Raw genomic sequence first — 17,878 nt, forward strand, 5'->3', positions numbered from 1 at the left:
GACATTGGTGGTGGCGGGGGAAGGGCAGGGGAGCCCTCCGACGGTGCACACCGCTGCGGCTCCGGGACGCGTGAGGCCCACCTTCGCGCCTATCTGGGTCTCTCTCAAAATGTCCATGGTAAACAGCTAAAAACTAAGCCTTTCAACATTTAAATTTAGCAAGTGTGTATTGAACATCACCCTGTGTCAGACGCCAGCTAAGACGCCGTGGGGGAAAATCTAAGCAAAGGAGGCACGTGCTTTACCCTCAAGGAGTTTGACTATTGTTGGGGAAAGGGGCACAGCATCCAGAATATTAGGAATTTTGAATTACACAAAGTTGAGTCTCTGAGGTGGTGAGAGACTGGCAGACCCGCTTCCCCACCCAGGGTTCTTTCCACCCCTCATCCCAGAGACTCGGAGTGGAGATGTCTGCTGGTGGGGACGACCATCCCTGCTCTAGGGGAAGAGCTGAGCACCCCACCTCCCCTGACAGTCCCTGGCGCACAGGGGGACGCGCCCTCAGACATCCTGCAGGAAGACACCCAAACCTTGCCTATCCAGCCCCCCAAACACGGCCGGCACGAGGCTGCTTGACGTTGCCTATTCGGCTGGCTGGCGTCCTGGGAAGTGGACTTTTGCAAACCGCCCCTTAGTGGCACCTAGTGCATCAGCAAAGCCCCGTTCTTCACACTGACCGCACAGAGCCCCACAGACAGAAGACGACATCAGAGCCTTCCACGGCCCAACCGGGGTCCATCCTCAGCCCGCCGCTTTCCAGCTGTTCACTTCAAGCTTCTGCCCTGAGCTGAAATTCAGAGGCCACGGGATGCTGCAACCCCGAGGACCCTCCGACAGGGGTGAGGCCTTCCGGAACAGGGATGGAGATCTGCGTCATCAGCTCCTGAGCCCGCTGGGCGCCGTGTACGTGCTGCTCACTGCAGGGAGCACAGCCCATCGTCCGCGGGGCTGCACGGGCAGCGAGGCTGTCGGGGCACAGCACCTGAGCCGCAGGCCAAGCAGGACTTGGAAGGCAAACGGGGCCCAAGAGCGGAGAGCGGGAGCAAGGCGGGAGGGTGGCAGGTGTGGCAAGCCACGGAGGAGGAATGAAAAGCCCAGGTGGGCTGGGGGGTAAAAGCCAACACCTACCAGTCCCCGGGCAGGGGACCCTTCACAGACGGTATCTGTCAACTGTTCACATTCCTGTGCGGTCTGTGACGTCACCGCCCCATACTCCTCGTGACGCTGAAGCTCAGAGGGCTGGAGCCTGCGTGCCCAAGTTCGCCGCGAGCTGAGAGCATAGGCCAGAGTCCAAGGTGCGCGTCCGCCTCCCAGACGGCACCTGGCGCCACACCATGACTTGGGAAGCCGAGGATACGAGAGTGGAATGAACAGGAAATAACACGGGAAAAGTACATCAGGGCTTCGGTCCTGGTGGAGAATGTACAGTCGTGTTAGGAGCCAGCACACACGGATTGCTCTGTGTCAGCCGTAGCCCTTGGGGAAGCCCGCCGCCCGACTCCCTCCTGCAGGTGGATCCAATGGGTCCGGCCGGGGCACCTCCGGGACTCTCCCGGCTGGGCCCGCTCTCCCCTGCTGTGCTCGGTGCCCGCATCACTCACGCTGCCGGCCGGAGACTCCACCCGTGGGCTCAGAATGTCCCTAACGAAACCAGAGGCACCAGCAGGCTCACGGTGGCCAGCTGGCTGATAACTCTCTAGCTAAGGGACCCGGTCTGGGTGGCAGCCACCACCACATCCTGCAAGAGGTGGCAGCTCGGATCACGGCACGGTCCCATCCCCGAAGCTCGCAGCAGGCGCTGCCGCCCCAGCTGTGCCCGAGGATGTGATGCGCCACGGACCACGCACACGTGCTCCCTGCCACACCGCTTCCTACCCGGGCTCTCTCACGCCCTGTGCACCGCACAGCTCTGGGGACCCTCATTCTAATAAAAGGCGCTCTCCGTGCCTCCTCTGACCCCAAGGTGTGCTTCTCTCTACAGTGGGCGTCATCCTGATTGTGAGCCACGGCTCAGCGCTGGACTCCTGCACACGCCCACTCCTCGGGCTGCCGCCCCGGGACAGTGGAGACTTCGCGCAGCTAGTGAGGAAGGTACGTGCCTGCCCCTTTCTCTGCGGGCCATGAAGTCAAGCCCCCGGAGCACACAGGGTCATCACACTTCCTCAGAGCCCACCCACGGTGACAGGGACCACCCCGCCTGCCCCGTCTCCTGAGAACGTGCACACCTGCTCTTATGCAAAGGGCAGCCCTGGGCGGGGGGCCGACCGGAGCGGTTTATCATCTCTATCATCATTATGGCAACTTGGGCCATTTGCTGCCCAGATAATATAAAAATAAGGCATGGTAATCCTTTGCAACCCCAAAGTTGAACAAGTGGTCCAGTGAGGAGTAAGCCATGTGGACGCAAAGAGAAAGGACAACAGATGGCCTGGCTTGTTCTGGGGAGCCAGGGGCGGGGGACAGGAGGACAGAAAGAAACCCCACCCTCTTGCCTTTGGAGTCAGCCCACCATGGAACACACAGGACTTGCGGTAGCCCGAGTGCCCGGGGTTGGGCTGGGGCTCTGCAAACACTCACAGGTAACCCGCAGGTAGAGAAGGACAGTGGGTACTTTGCACCAACCTGTTGACCATCACCCAGCAACACAGAGGTGGCTTTTTCTATTGGTGGGATGAATCAAGGCAGGCAAACTAGGGGCTCAGAACCCCCCCCCCGCTCCTCTCCTGAAAATCTACTCAGGGCCAGACTTGCTCCCTGTCCTTGTCCTTTTTATCAAATTAATCAGTTGACCGATGACCTCGAGGCTGGCTGTGCAATGGCATAGACAACACCCGTGATGGGAGATGGGTCCCTGGGCTGGTTCCTTGTGCAAAACTGTCACAGGACCATGACCCGCCACAGCTTGCTTGCAGAGGAGCAGACCCCAGGCCCTGACCAGCCAACACCGGCTCTGTGCCTGGGCAAGGTCCTTGGCTCTCAGAGCCACACCCTGCCTGCCAGAGAAAGCCCGGTCCTCCCTCACGTGGGGGGTGAGTCAGACAGCACGACCTGCGTGCGCCTTCTCTCTTCTCGTTCAGTTTCCTCATGCGTGGAAGCATGCATCCCCTCCAAAGTGTCTCCAAGGTGGGGTTTCCCAACTGTGACCCAGATATTCCCAAGCCCTCTGGGGCCTGGGCCACCAATTGACTGCTATCTGAATATAGGGCTCGAGCCTCCGGGCCATGCTGGATGACAATGGATTTTTCCGGGGGTCCTCCTGGAGGCCCCTGCACAACCTGCTCCCCAAGCATCACTCTCGCTCCTGCAGACACTGTCTCCCTCCCGAGCGCTCCTGTGTTGCACGCTTCTGACCCCACACCCCTCCCAGGCTGTCTTGGGGCTCCCGGTCATCCCCGTGAAGGCCATCCAGCACGTGCCAGGTGCTGACAGAATCCCAACTTTGGTGCTATTCCAAAACCCCACCAGTCTTTGCAGTCAGATCCCCACCCACTCCCCTGACCCTTGGTCTCCCCTTCTCAAGATGCCAGCCTGGAACTTCCAAATTCCTGCAACTTTCTCATCCTGACAGTTTGGTGTCCACCCCACCCGCTGCCCAAATAAGCTGGACTTGCCTGCACTTACCAGACACTTACCAAAGTGCTCTGGGGACCACAGGCCTTCAAATCAAGGGCAGATGGAAAGAGACCATTCAAAACCTTCCCTTTGCCCACTGCACCACGTTGCCCCCACACAAACACACACATACACACACGTGCACGCACACACACATACACATATACACAGCGCACAAGTACACACGTGCGTGCACACATGCACATATGTGTACACGTGTGCGCGTGCCCATAGACCTGCGTGCACACATCCGTGCATGCATAGACACGCACACGCACACACACGCCAAGTCTCCCGAAGCAGGAGAGAGAGTCATCCTGAGTCACCACCAGCCTCCACATGGATCCCCCTGCATGTTGGAATTTCTGCAAATTTTGTCTCCCTGAGGAATTTCTAGGCATCAAAAGAGAGGGAAAAAAGAAAAGCAAAACATGCAAACAAACCTAAAAAAGCCTTAAAAACAAAAATCTACATGAACACATTCACTTTGCAGATGAAGAGATTGAGGTCTAAAGTTTCACTTGGTGGTTTTTTCTGGGCTCCGAAAACAATGACCGTATCTTTTTGTGATGCCAGAGTTGAGGATGCGAGTCCGTCCCCACGCAGTAGCCTGGGCGTCTCAGCCTGGACACCGCAGAGCTGCGGGCAGGCTGCTTCCGTGCTGGGGGCACTGTGCTGCTGTGCCCTGTGGGACGTTAGCAGGGTCCCTGCCCCTGCCCCTGCCAACAGCACCCCCAGGTTGACAACCAATCGCGTCTGCAGGCATTTTCCTAGCTGTGGGAGGAGCACGCCCCCCCCCCCCAGGACGGCCGTGTGAGCCGTGGGCATTGTGCTTGGGGCAGCGATGCCGCTGTGAGCCCATCGCGCCCGCCTCCCCGGTCCAGTAGGACCTGTCGGTTGGCTTCAGAGCGAGTGCAAAATCGATTGAGCTGGTTTAAACATTAACAAGGGTTTGAAAACTCTATCCTAGATTCCTTCTCTGGGCATGTGCTTCTGTGAGGAAAATAAAGAGGAAGGAAAATGGGAACTGGTGAACCCTCCCGTGAAGACACTGACCCACGGCTCGAATTCGGCGTTTAACTGGCGGAACTGGCTCCCAGGCAGCTAGGAGCCGCGCTCACGCTCTGCCCGGCGCCGTGACGAGCACGCGGAGCCCTCCGCGGAGGCCGGGCGGGGCTGGCATCGCCACGTGTCCTCCGCTCCCTCGATGTGATTTGTAGACGCACGAAACGCACTTTTGGATCCCGGATGTTTGCTATCTGCTGTTGCCTTTGCAGCGGCCACTGGTGGACCGTTACCCTGTGAGCGCAGACCTTGCAACGTGTGGACCTGCCGTGTGGCCCGGAGGGAAGCAGCCACGGTGACCTACCACGGAGGACTGGAAAGACGCGGTCACTTTATTTCCTGTGTTCTGATGATTCAGGTTCCCGTCATTTTCCTGGTTCTATTCCAGTCACTTTTTGGCTATGTCCACACAGGCTGAAAGGGGTATAATATTCAATAAAACGGAACAAGAAACCACCTGCCAGCTCGAAGGCATGGAGCCGTGGCTCAGTGTCCACTCCCTGGGTACGAGTTTCCCATCACTGCCGTGACAAGTCACCATGGGGTGGCAGTTAGGGACAACACAGATTTTTCATCACAGGTGCACAGATTAGTCCTGTTACAGCTCTGAGGTCAGGAGCGCTAAGGTCAGCGGGCTGCAGATCTCCCAGCCGCTCTTGCAGAGGCGGGGGCGGGGGGCGTCTGTCCCCTTGCCATGCCCCACTGCAGAGGCACCTGCCCTCCTCGCCTCCAACTGCAGACAGCAGTGTCTTCAAGCCCCCCCCCCCCCCGCCCCTCCGCTTCCAGCACCACGTGGGTTTCTGCCTCGGACCTGGCCCCGTTTTCTAAGGTCTCTTGGGATTACAGAGGCCGGCCCAACAGTCTGGGATGGACTTCCATCTCAAGATCCACAGCTTAGACCTTCTGCATGGTCCCCTTTGCCCCGTAAGGGATGCAGTCACAGAGCTGGGATTAGGATGGGGATGGCTTCGGGGACAATCTCCATCCCCCACACCCCATACACGGGACTGCTTGTACCGGGGCCCAGTATGAGGATGTGAGACACCCCCCTAGGTGCAGACTTCCCCAGCTTCTCTTTTTCTCCCTTTTGCCCGAGTGGAGGGGGAGGTAGTTTTGCAAATGGGGGGAACGTGTCCTGCCCTGATTCACAGGAGAGACCCACCACCACACGGGGACACCCGCCCGGATGCTGCCGATCCAGTGGTGCCCCTGACTCTCGAGCAGCTGGTCCAGGTGGGTGATGGGCGTCTCTCCCACGGCATCCTCTCCCCCATCCCCCGCTGGTCACACCTGTCCCCACCGCCAATGCATTCAGTGTCCCAAATGAAAATCCCACCATGGCGCAGTGAGCCCGACTGGCCTTCCTCCGCTCCCACCGTGCCCCAGTTCTGGTGTTTGGGACCGTGGTTGTCCCATGCCCGGCCTTTCACAGAGCAGAGATGGAGGCTGGTGGGAAGTGCCAGTCCCCGTCCCCAGCTCTCCCCCGCTGTCTCCCAGGGGAGGTTGGGGGCACGCAGTCCATGGAGCTCTTGAGGAGCAGAGAGGGTGGACCCCGGAACCTGGATGGGGAACCAGCCACATCACAAAGAACACAAAGGCCACACAAAAGGCTCTTAGCTTTGGAGTTCAACCGTGCCTTGAGGGAGAAAGATAAAATTATTTATCCTTTGTTTTACTTTACTCACGACATCGTTTCTCTGTCTCCAAACATAAAGACGTTTGCAGCTGGCACAGAACGGAGCAGAGGGCAGCGCCTCACAGGCTGTTCCCACACCTGGTCCCCTCACAATGCGGTGCTAGGAAAACAACCCTGCGTGCCTCCCAACAGGTGCCAACCAGAAAGCAAACGGCCCCCCGGGACTGGGAAGGGCAGCCCCTCCCACGAAGTCCGCACCTGCCTCTGAGCGCGGTACAGCTGCCCCTTTCTCTGCGGCAAGTACGCGGTCGGGAGGAAGCCTTCCCTTGTCCTCCCCCCAGACACCCTGGTGCCACCCCAACATTACTAATCGTGAGATGAACAAAAACGTCACAAATCAAGTGAGTGGCCCCTTCTTTGGGGTGGTCCCAAGGGTCTGGATTCGCCCTGTGGGGGGCAAGACTGCTGGGTCGTATGCCCCTGGGTAGTGAAGGGGACCACCTTCCTCCTGGCCGGGCTGCTGATGGGGGTTCGCAAGAACGATGAGATGGGCTTGAATCTCAGATTCCAAAGTCAAAAGAGCAAGAAACTCCATTTTCCTTTTTTTAAAAGACTTTTATTTATTTATTTGAAAGACACACAGAGATAGTGACAGAACAAGCAGGGAGGAGAGGGCGAAGCAGGCTCCCCGCTGAGCAGGGAAACTCCATTTTCTTTAAATTCTATAATTCTGGTTCGGACTAGCCCCCCATTCTGATGCAACGGCAGGAAAGCCCAGTTCCATCCCTTTTAGCTTCCAGAATGGGCCTCATAGTGAGGACAGGGTTCTGAGAACAGAGCTGTGCTGGAGAACGGCCGGGAAGGAAGTTTATCACTGTTTGGTGCAAGTTTGCAATTCTACCAGCGAGGAAGAAGCCAAGAAACAAAGATCCCTGAGCACCTGTGCGTTTGTAAGCCTACACTGACCCCTGCTGACGGGCTCTGGGAATGGCCTCCTGTGACCGCAGACCCCCACCCCCACCCACCCCGGCCCACCCACGGCATCTCTAGTTTCCTCACCCGGGGTCTCTCCACGGTCTGCTGCCTCCCCTGACATGACAGACGTCCCCTTATGCTCACGAGCCTGTGGCGGAGCGAGGCAAGCCTCTCCCGGACCCACCACCAGCTCTCACAGAAGACGGAAGGTGGTGAGGGTGGGACATGGCCTTGGGGCGGGGCAGCAAAGGATTGGGGAAGCTGAGTCTGGTCTGATGCGGGATCTAGAGCCTCCGAGGGACACATGCGTGGTGACAGGTCTGCGGCCACTGGCTCCTGGCAAACACCCCCTGTGTCATCTGAGAAGAAACAGCCATCGTAATTTCCCACTAAAGCAAGTCTTATTTTAAAACCAAATTGAGATTTTTTTTTTTTAGATCTGGTCACGTTGGGGAATTTCATGGGTTAAATCGTGTGCCCCCCAAATTCATAAGTTCAAGTCCAGACCCCCAGCTCCTCAGAATGTAGCCTTATTTGGAGGTCAGGTCTCTAAAGAGATAAGTAAGGTAAAGTGAGGTCGCTCGTGTGGCCCTGGTGCAATCTGACCGGTGTCCCTACGACAGCTGGACACACACACACAGAGGGAAACCGCGTGAGGACATGGGGAGAGGAGGGTGTCCACACGCCCAGGAGACAGGCCCCGGGAGGAGCCAGCGCAGTCCACGCCTGGACCCCAGGCGTGCAGCCTCCAGACTGTGAGCAGGTGCCCTTCTGATGCGGTCCTTGTCACAGCAGCCCTAGGACAACACAGTGCATAAAAGACTTTGGTACAAACACCAGAAAATACAAACCTCTGAACAACCAAGTGTGACAAACGGCACCACCGACCCAGCCGGTTACACACCCACCTCCATGCACTTCCTCTCCTGACCTTTTTTCCCCTCTTTTTGTAATTATTTCTAAGCGTCAAACAAAAAGTCTGGCTCCCTGTGGGCGGTTAGGTCAGTGTGAGGACTAAAGGCAAAAACACAGGTCACCCAGATGCCCTCCCACTCCCGGCCCAGGGGAAGAGCATTGCTTCTATGCTCCCTGGGCTCCTCTGCCCCCACCCAGGTGCTCCAGGGGCCCCCAGGGGCTCGCAGTTGCTCAGGAAGGAGTCTGTGTGGCACAGCCCCCTGGCCTCCCCACAGAGCCCACTGCCCTTCTCAGCCCTCGAGTAAGGGGCTTCCTGGTGGCTTTGCCAACCCGCCCATCAGGAAGAAGACCAGGTAGCCACCTGGGGTCACCAGCCAGTGCTCCCAGAGCCTCCAGTGCCTCCCCTGCAAAGCCAAGCTGGGGGGGGGTGTCTTCTCCACTCTAAGTCACTTTGTCACCTGGTCTCAGGACCCACAAAGCCCCACGGACAGTCCTAGCCAGAACCTCCATCCTTCAGGCCCCCGAATCAGTCCAAGGAGCCACGGAGGGTAGAGGTGGGGAGCACAGACTCCACTCTTCATGGCACAGAGCCCCCTCCCTCCAGCCTGCACACTGAAAGCACACCGTGAGTACCCGCAGATGCCAGGAGCACAGACCTGGAGCCCTAGGAAAATCAACAGATCCTAGGACCGCAAGAAGAGAATTCAGAAAGCACCTGAGCTCAAAGATAAAGCCAGATGTCGACGGATCTCATGTACGCCAACATCACTGGGAGACATGGTGACAGAAAACATCCCACGTACACGGCAATGACAACAGAACCTAAATGCCAGGACGATGCTTAGGAGAAGGCCCACCGCAGGCCCGGAAGAAGACAGGTCTGGTTGACAGGCACGCTGGGTCCTTGCACAGAAGCGTCCGGCACCGTGAAGGTGACACCTCCCCACGGTGATCCACGAAGTGCCCCCAGAGCCGCCCAGGGACCCGGCACCTGCCATCGTGACTCACCGCACAGCTGTGCGTCCAGGGTTTCAAACCCTCATCGCGGCCGACATCTGGGGACGGGAACTCTTTGGGGGCGGGGCCTGTTCTGCCCATTGTGGGATGTTTAGTAGCACCCCTGGCCTTGACCCAGTAAGATACCAGTAGCATGCCCCGGTGACAGTCACACTCACCAAACACGTCTCCAGATCTTCCAAATATGTCCTGGGGAGCAAAATCGTCCCCCATTGAAAACCCCTGATGTGTTCCCTGAGCCCCGATCCCAGGTGGTTTGTCAAGGCCCTTGGGCACCCGTGACAGCACGGGTACGTGGGGAACCTGGCGTGACTATTTCACACCCTTGCGGAGTAGACGCACTGTTACAGAGACGAACGTCAGGAAAAAATATGTCTATCTTGGTTGAGCAGCGTCTGATGCTCCGAAGGGCGGGGTCCTGTGACGTGAGGACAGAGGAAGTCCAGGCACGAGCCGGGCTTTCCGGAACTGCCGGTGAAGACGCAAGCCGGGGTGGGGACACCGTGCAGGGACCAGCAACAACAGCGCGGGCAGGTCGGTGGAGCAGGCCGCACTGCCAGGTGGCTGCACCCTGATGACAGCTGGGCCTTATCTGCCCTATTTCATTTCCTGTGACCAAGCCCCTCCCCCCAGATTCTAGATCTGGAACGTGCTCTACGAGCATCAGAAGGCTGCAGCGTCCTTGGGCCCCGCGGCCCGATCCTGGCACAGCAGGACGCCACAGCAGAAGAGACCCTGTCCCACACCTGCACCCCACGTGCCCAGGGGCCCGCAGCTGGTGCACGCACACGGATCGGCGGAATTGCCAGAAATCGTTTCCACTAATGAAAGAGACATTCATCAGTCAACACCGCTGTTCAAAGGATGGCGCTGCGTCTCGGGAGACCTGAGTGTGCCCCCGTGCTGTCTCTTGCCCACTGTGACTCTAGGCACCATCTCTGTGTGGCTTGGGGGCCGACCCCGTCACAGCCTCCTGGCCTCGGTTCTGCAAGACATGTTGTCTTCCGAGCAGGGAGCCATGGCAGGCGGAGCTGGAGTATCTGCGGGGTCTGCCAGTTCCCGGGGTGCAAACACTCCCACCATGGCTGATTCTGAGCTGCCAATGTTTTAACAACCGATTTCTAATTGCCTGAAACTGTAGAAATCAGCCTTCGTGAGCTGGGATGAGCCGGCGTCGGCCCCCTGCTGAGAGCGGGCACGAACACTGTTCCGTGGGGCGAGGTCACCTTGAGTGAGGAGAAGCTAGGACAGGCCCGCGGTGGGGGTCGGGGATCACCCACTGCAGCAGACGCCGTAGACTCTGCCCACTCCCGGCAAAGCCCGGGGAGAGGGAGCGAGGTCTGGGCTTGGGCAGGGTCAGGGAGGGGAGACCGGGACACTGAAGCCAGGAGGGAGGCAGAGCCCGGAGGCAGCAGAAGACCTGGGGCCTGGATGGCCGGTCCGGTCGAGGCTGCATCTCCCCCGAGCTCCCCGCCCAGCCAGCAACTCTGGCGCCTGGACCACGCCCGGAGCCCCTGCCTTGTCTCCCAGCCTCCCTGTGCAACAGGACGCTCTGCCTCTCCTGGCCACCGGCTCAGCCACCCGAAGCAGCACACTGTGCACCGAAAGCACATTTGCAGGCCGGCGTCCAACTATTAAGTCGGGCTGAATTTTTAAAGCCTTAGGGGACTTTATAGATGCCCCATCACAAGTGCAACCAGAATTCAGCCGTGTCAAAAGGTGTCTGCAAGTTGCTGCAGAGCATTTCCAGAATTGTTAGCTTTCACCCGTTTGCTTCCAAGCAAATGCCATTTCCAACTGTTGAGGACCATTTGCTCTTAAAACTTAAGCCCACAAAAATAAGCTAAGAATCACACATACACACACACACACACACACACACACACACACACACACCATCTTCTTAGTGAAGCTTGCAAGCAAAGAAGTTCTCTAAGAAGTCGTTCAGAAAATGAATGATCTGGAAATACCCCATTTCTCCTTCTGTCTGCACAAGTGTATTTCTTTCAACGATGACCTCAGTATCTTTCGCTCTGTGCCATCCATAATGAGGTAACAATTCCTTAGTGCGATAAACCAGAGGATTTTCCAAGGAAGCTGCAGCACAAAAGCAACATAAACCCCAAAGAAGAAATGCCCGTGGGAGCTCACTGCAGGGACAGCCCCCAAAACGCCTCCCAGAAGGGCAGCCCAGTTGAATTTAGTGATGGATTTTAGTGTCGCCCCAGGTCTGCTCCCGGAGCCACAGCCCAGAGCCACCAAGAAGGAGGGCAAACCAACAGAGAGTCCCGAGCAAAAGCACTCAGCCCTTCATGTAAGCCGGAGAGCAGACCAGCCTCAGGAGATGGCCCCCAGCCTGAGTCCCAGGGAGCTGAGCACGGCAGGTGCAGCCCAGGGTTACCGAGAAAGAAAAGCGCACCACCTGTTCCTCGTCCAGACCGGACTGGGCCCCTGCCTGGGCTGGGATCTGACCTGGTCCCGGGCCCTGCTGGGTCCTGTGAACAGCAGCCGAGGGAACCCTCGGAGTGTAAAGGCTTATAATGTATTTCATAGCTGTTTTTATTGTGGAAATAAGCCTACTAGCACTCAGTTATGATACTCCTTGTGTTATTAACATACCCTGCAACTGTCAAAGTTCATAACTTTGAGCACGATGAAAACATTTACACTGCATTTGCAAAAGGCAATGGAATCCAGTAAGGTTGTGTAATCTGTTTTACACATTCTTAAAATCCAAATTCTGGGCAACTGCTTTCGGAGCTATTTTATTTGGCAGATGTGTTCTGGGTCGCTACTGCATTAAATGGCACCTGAGTGGACTGAGGCGGACGGTGGCAGCCACGACCAAGCAAAGGTTTATTCCTGCTTTATCTCGTGGACTCCTCAGGGCCACTCGGGCATCGCCTAACAGCCAGGGACCATCAGGAAGCCAGCCAGCTGGGCGCCTGGACGCATCAGCTCGAGGGTCCTGACCACTGTGACCCTGAGACACGTTGAAAGGGCTCCAAGCCAGTGGTTCTCCAAGTGTGGTCCCGGGGCCAGCAGCACCTGCTTCCCCTGGGGGCTTGTTACAAACGCACCCTCGAAGGTCCCACCCCAGACTCGTGAAATCAGACCCTCTGGGGTGGAGCCCAGGGAGCTGTGTTTTAACGAGCCCGCCGGGTGACTCTGGTACTTGCCCGAGGGGGAGAGCCACTGCTGCAGGGACCTTGCTTTGTAAAGCAATCCCACTGCAAATCTCACAGAGACGGCCCCTTGAAGTCGCTGACCTGGTGCTCGCACCAGCTTTGCTCAGAGGCAAGACCCCGTATGACGGGAAGATGGTCCCGAGACTTCACATGCATACACGTGACCCCCATATGACGGGAAGATGGTCCCGTGACTTCACACGCACACACGTGTGTGTGCCTTTATGCACTCGTGTGTCTATATGTATGTAATTGCTCCTTCGTGTAACTTCGGTGAAGAATAGGAGGTTCTTCACAGAAATTCCCAGGCCAGTCTGAGGCTAAGCAGAGCCGTAGCCCCGTCCCCACAGCATCTCCTGGGACTCCATCCTCCAGGGACCTCTGGATGGTTGCGGCTCTGCCCAGAGGCTCACTAGGAGCTCTGAGCCTACGTTCTTGCTGCCGAGATCCGGATGTGGGAGGAAACCACAGCATCTCCCCGCAGGCAATAGGGGAGCTCCCACAGCCACGTGGCGTGGGCCGCTCTGCCCGCGGTGGCCGGCTCTGCTGTCACGTGACTGTGACAGACGTTGTCCAGGTCTCGGCGGCAGGCCTCCCGGATGGGACGTGGGGCTGCCCGGGTCCACCCTGAGCAAACCGCTTTACTCCCTTCGGTTTGCCCCTCGGTAAAGTGCAGGGAAGCTGGAGGCGTGGGTAGTGTGTCACTTGATGGTCATTCTGTTTTCCTCCTCCGATGGCTGGGGAAGTGGACCACAGGAGGGACACGCACGCGGGGACGGGGCTCGGGGAACAATGAGGCGCCCCAGGAGTGCACGCACAGCCCGGCACTGTGGTGCAGCACGCACGGGCGGGCTCACAAAACTGGCGACTCTTCCCCAGTCTCTCCCTCTCAAGAATGTTCATTAGCATTAATTGTTGAGGGTCTGCTCTGTGCCAGGCGCTGCGCCAAGGACTAGGTATGCAGTGGCTGAGCTGGATGGCTTCCAGTCGCCTCTCTGTCCCCACGCTGACCCGTGTGGACACATCACCCAGGCTCCTGCACCCTCGGGCCGGTGGGGATCCCGGGGGGGATGTCATGAAGGAGGACAGTGCAGTTGGGGTATCCATTTCCACAGCTCACTCCGTTGAAAGGTTTCCCTCATCTCTGTAAACAGCTCCTTTCCAGCTACCCCTCAGCTGGGGGTGCTCCTTCCTGCTGCAACCTTGTAACAATACAGGAGTGGCTCAAGAAACAGTCCCTCCCATGATCGGATCCCGGATTCCTCGCACGCGCAACGCGTATGTGGTCGCCTCCTTGCCGGGGGGGGGGAAGGTGTAGGTCGCCCACGGCGTGCAGCAGCATCTCTACCGCTCACACTTGCACTGGTGATGGCAAGGGATGGGGGCATCCCCAGCTGTGGCTCTCTGTTACCATAGCAACTAGTAATGACACAGACTGCAGGTCACCTGGCCGCGAAGGGCCCTGGAGGCACACACCCAGGGAAGGAGAAACTGTGGACGTAAGAACAAGACCAAGCGTGGGAGTCAATGGTGCTCCTCCTCCCCACCCCCCACCCCCGCCCGCCCGGGTCGCCAGGTGGAGAGCAGAGGACCAAGCACGGGTCTGCTTGTAAGGGAGGCAGAGCCGAGGGCCAATTAAATGCTCAACCCCGTCAGCTCTCTTCCAGGAGAGGGTGCTGGAGGGAGGGAGGGAGAAGTGGAGGCACGCAGTGGAGACATCTGGGCAGAAATGGATGAGAGGCTGAAGATTTGGAATTGCAAATTCCCCTGAAACCGCACTGTCTGCTGACAAGCACCCCCTCCCTTCCCTCCTCCCCCCTTCCCTCTCCTCTTCTCCCTCCCCTCTTTCTCCTCCACTCCTCCCCACCCCGCCCTCCCCCAAGGAAAGGAACCAAACTTTGTCTGCTACAAAAGCTTTCCCACACCTGCTGCTGGGCGAGTTGCCTCAGATCCGATGCCAGGACACCCACCACCTCTCATCGCTCCGGTCCCAGAGAAGATGTGAGGCCAACGGAGCCCAGGTTGGGGGGCACAGACCTTTCCAAGAGGGAGCTGCCCATGCAGGGGAGGACTGCAGTTCCCCCAGCAGGCCAGCTGGAACCAGGAGCAAGTGCCAGACCAAATGGGATGGAGTAAGTTGAGAGTCACTCAAGTGTTTGGCATGGCTGCCCTGGCCTGGAATCTACACCTTGGCTGAAGCCCGAAGGTGTGGTTAACAAGTCACCAGGCTGACTACTTGAAGCCTGAACGAAGACGGTGTAGAATTAATGAGGTCAAACTGTTTGGGGTCCTGGCGTGCCGTACAGGACAGAAGTCAAGGGCTCAGGGACACCGAAGTGTAGAAATGGAACCATTCTTTGCGAGGGACTCAGCCACTCCCTCATCATAGCCTCTCCCCTGCAGGGGCCTAGAGGCCAAGATGATTGCATGGGAGTCCTTACAGAGCCCTGGGGGCTGTCCTCTGCAGCTGGAGGGGTTGCTGGGGACACAGTGCTGGCGCTGAATTCCGATCTCCGCAGGGATAATGGGATCCCAACGGCGGAGCAGCACCCGAGCACCAGGGACCAGGCGGGCCCCCACGCCTCGAGAGGGCACACGGATAGCAAGGCAGCAGTGCCTTGACACGCATGCTGCTGGTTCCCTGCCCACGGGGTCCCCGGACCCGAAGGAGATGCCTTCAAAGTGCTGTGTGACACGTTCGGGTACGGGAAGGCCTGGTCTGCTGACAAGGAACGGGACACGCGGCTCCTTCCCAGATGCCAGACCGAAGCCAGTTTTCTACACCCAGTCCTCACCTCTCCAGAGAGACACTTTACGATGTGCTCCCTCGAATCGCCCTGTTTTGAGAGTATCATCTGTGTCCTGCTGGGATCCCTATCTCAGAGGACAACGCGTCTGTGGGCCTTCTGTTCCCGTGTGGGCGGTCATCATTACACAGGCCATCATAAAAATAAATACCTCGGGAAGCTCTCCTTAGCAGGAGAAGGGGACAAGGAAAAGTCACCCAAAGACAGTCCAGATAAAAGAGAAACCCAAATTCCAAGTACATAATGAAAGCTTCAGCTCAGTTAGACTCTGTCTCGATAAAATAAACATTACGAACATAGGTTACCTTTACCTTGTATTTACCCAGAGACAAAGTACGGGAAGTCGTAGCTGTGCCCCACCAGGACTTCGTACCAACCTCACCAGCGTCGCAGCCTTCCCCAGCGGCGGGATTTCCGACCGCGGCCTGGACTTCCCTCACCCCCACTCTCATCACCACTAGCCGGTGGCCGGCTTGGTGAGACCCCCTGCCTTCCCATGGGAAGGTGACCGCGCCGGAAACAACTCTTTGTCTTTTGAGAATGATTCCCTCGTCCTGCCCATTTCTGCCTACAAAAGCTTTCCATTTAGTGCAACCCCTCGGAGCCGCCTTCCATTTGTCGGGTGGGACGCTGCCCCATTCCTGAATCCTCCAATAAAGCCAATTAGATCTTTCCATCTACTTGGTTGAGTTTTTGTTCCTGATCACCCTAAAACCCTTGTCGTTTCTTAGGTGATAAGAGATATTTGGTGTATGACCCTGGTTCCTGACACGAAGCTCCTAACTCCCTTGGAGTGTCCTGGGTGATAGGAGTGTCTCTTGTCCTAACAAGGTGGCTCAGGATGGCTCCCGGGTGGCCCTACCTGCCCACCCAAAACTGAGACTTAACGAAATCAGCAAGCAAGAGCTAACATTCGTGTACGTGGCAGGAGAGAGAGCTCTGAGAAGCTAGATCTCTAGCTAGAGAGGGGGGCGTAGACAGGCTCCAGGCCATCCCTTTGGGTTGAACCCTAGGTCACAAGATCTCTGTCACTCACCTCCCTTCACCTCATCCCTCGGGCATCTCACTATCTCCCGTCATCACAAGAAGGACGAGCTCAGTGCAACAAGATATTGTGTGGGACACAGACCACACTCATGCAACTTCCATCACGCTATGTTGTTACAATTGTTCTATTTCATTATTAGTTTTATTGCTAGTCTCTTATGGTGCCTGATTTATAAATTAAACCTTATTACATATATGTATGCATAGGAGAACACAGTCTATACAGAGTTTGGTACCACCTGGGGTTTCGGGCATCCCCGGAGGTCTGGGAACGTCCAGGAGCTGCGACGTTCTGCGGGCAGCGGCTCTGTCTTACAAACCAAGGATGTGGGAGGGGCTGCTCCCCATAAAGGGCATGAAGTCTCCCCAGCCCCAGGCCCTTCCACGCCCTGACCACGTGCTCACAACCTGTGCTCACACCGCATGCTTCACCATAACCACCTAAGTCCCCTGTGTCATCTCCCTCAGAGGCATTCGGACACCTGTCCCCTTGTGATGGGTGGCATAGAGCCAACACCGGCTAAGGGAGCGCCAAGTCAGTTGGACTGCGGGTGGATTTGGCAGTGTGGGTTTCCGGAAAACATGTATGTTCCTGGTGTGTAGGAACTTCCACGTGAAATTCAGTTCTTGCTAGCTGCTCTGGAATAGCGTCCAGAAATACTCCCCCCACCAATTTTGGAGACTTGCCCAGCACTCCGACACATAGGTATGGGGTCGAAGGTCAGATCTCCATCTGCTCTTGTCTCACGGATCCAGCGCCACGTCTATGGGAGCGGAGGAGCGAGGTTTGAGGGGCACAGCGAGTGCCGGCTCTAGTCTGAGGATATTACTTCAATCACCAGACACGGGAAGTGGACTCTCTCCCGTCAGGAACAGGACGTTGCCGCATATACAATATTGGATGCGAATCACACGTGCTAGGATTTTATCAGACTCCATGTTGGTAGCGCACAGCCCTGACGTGGTTTCATGCCCCGAGATGTGGGGTGTGAAGATCAATGTTCTATCTCCTCAATGGTCAGTAATTATCAACGACGGGAAAGGAACGGCTGTGATGACCTCACTAATCGCCCCACAGGAAACCTTGCAAAGTTATTGTCATAAGAGGTGGCAAGCAAAGAGTATTCCAGCCAAAAAAAATGTAGAAGAAGTGTTAGAACACCAGGATTCTGAGTTTTCTACATGTGCTATTTGTGGACTCGCCAGCTTTTTAGTTTGTCATTTTTTTTGAAATTTCTTATTCTAAAATAGTACCTGCCATAATGCAGTTTTATATTCGTAAGGTTCTGTGTGTTTTTGTAAAAGAGGCCTGGATGCCACGTTCATAATGCATTGTTCTTAAAAGGGCCCCATGTTTTGGGACCTAATGCCCATGGATGCACCGCATGGTGCGGGGCTCTCCATCTACAGAGACCCTGCTGGGCTGAACTGAAGACACCGCCCTCTGAGCCACTCTGGGGCTGGAGGAGGATGGATGGCGTGAAGCTGGGAAGATGGGAGACAGAGGAAGGGGCTCCTCCAGAGTCACGTGTCTTCACAGTGGTGCTGGGCGAGCCAGGAGGGGCCCGGGCAACGTGAGTGTGGTCTCGGCGTTAGCCCCCCAGCCCACTGGAGGA

The 17,878-nt window shown here is 57.1% G+C and overlaps 1 protein-coding gene across 2 annotated transcripts in view; it reads left to right on the forward strand.

The window, feature by feature from the left end:
- UBASH3A (ubiquitin associated and SH3 domain containing A) overlaps positions 1 to 5,118 on the forward strand; it is a 37,380-nt gene extending 32,262 nt beyond the window's left edge. The window contains exons 13-14 of one of the 2 annotated variants that reach the window (XM_045774191.2): positions 1,982 to 2,091; positions 4,583 to 5,118. In XM_045774191.2, coding sequence (XP_045630147.2) covers positions 1,982 to 2,091; positions 4,583 to 4,720 — 248 coding nt within the window. In that variant the 3' untranslated portion in view covers positions 4,721 to 5,118. The remainder of the gene's footprint in view (positions 1 to 1,981; positions 2,092 to 4,582) is intronic. The other variant, XM_045774192.2, reaches the window with a different exon arrangement.
- The last annotated feature ends 12,760 nt before the right edge of the window (positions 5,119 to 17,878 follow it).

The sequence above is a fragment of the Ursus americanus genome, chromosome 4, assembly GCF_024610735.1.
Source record: "Ursus americanus isolate L20-20 chromosome 4, mUrsAme1.1.p, whole genome shotgun sequence".
Classification (NCBI taxonomy): domain Eukaryota; kingdom Metazoa; phylum Chordata; class Mammalia; order Carnivora; family Ursidae; genus Ursus; species Ursus americanus.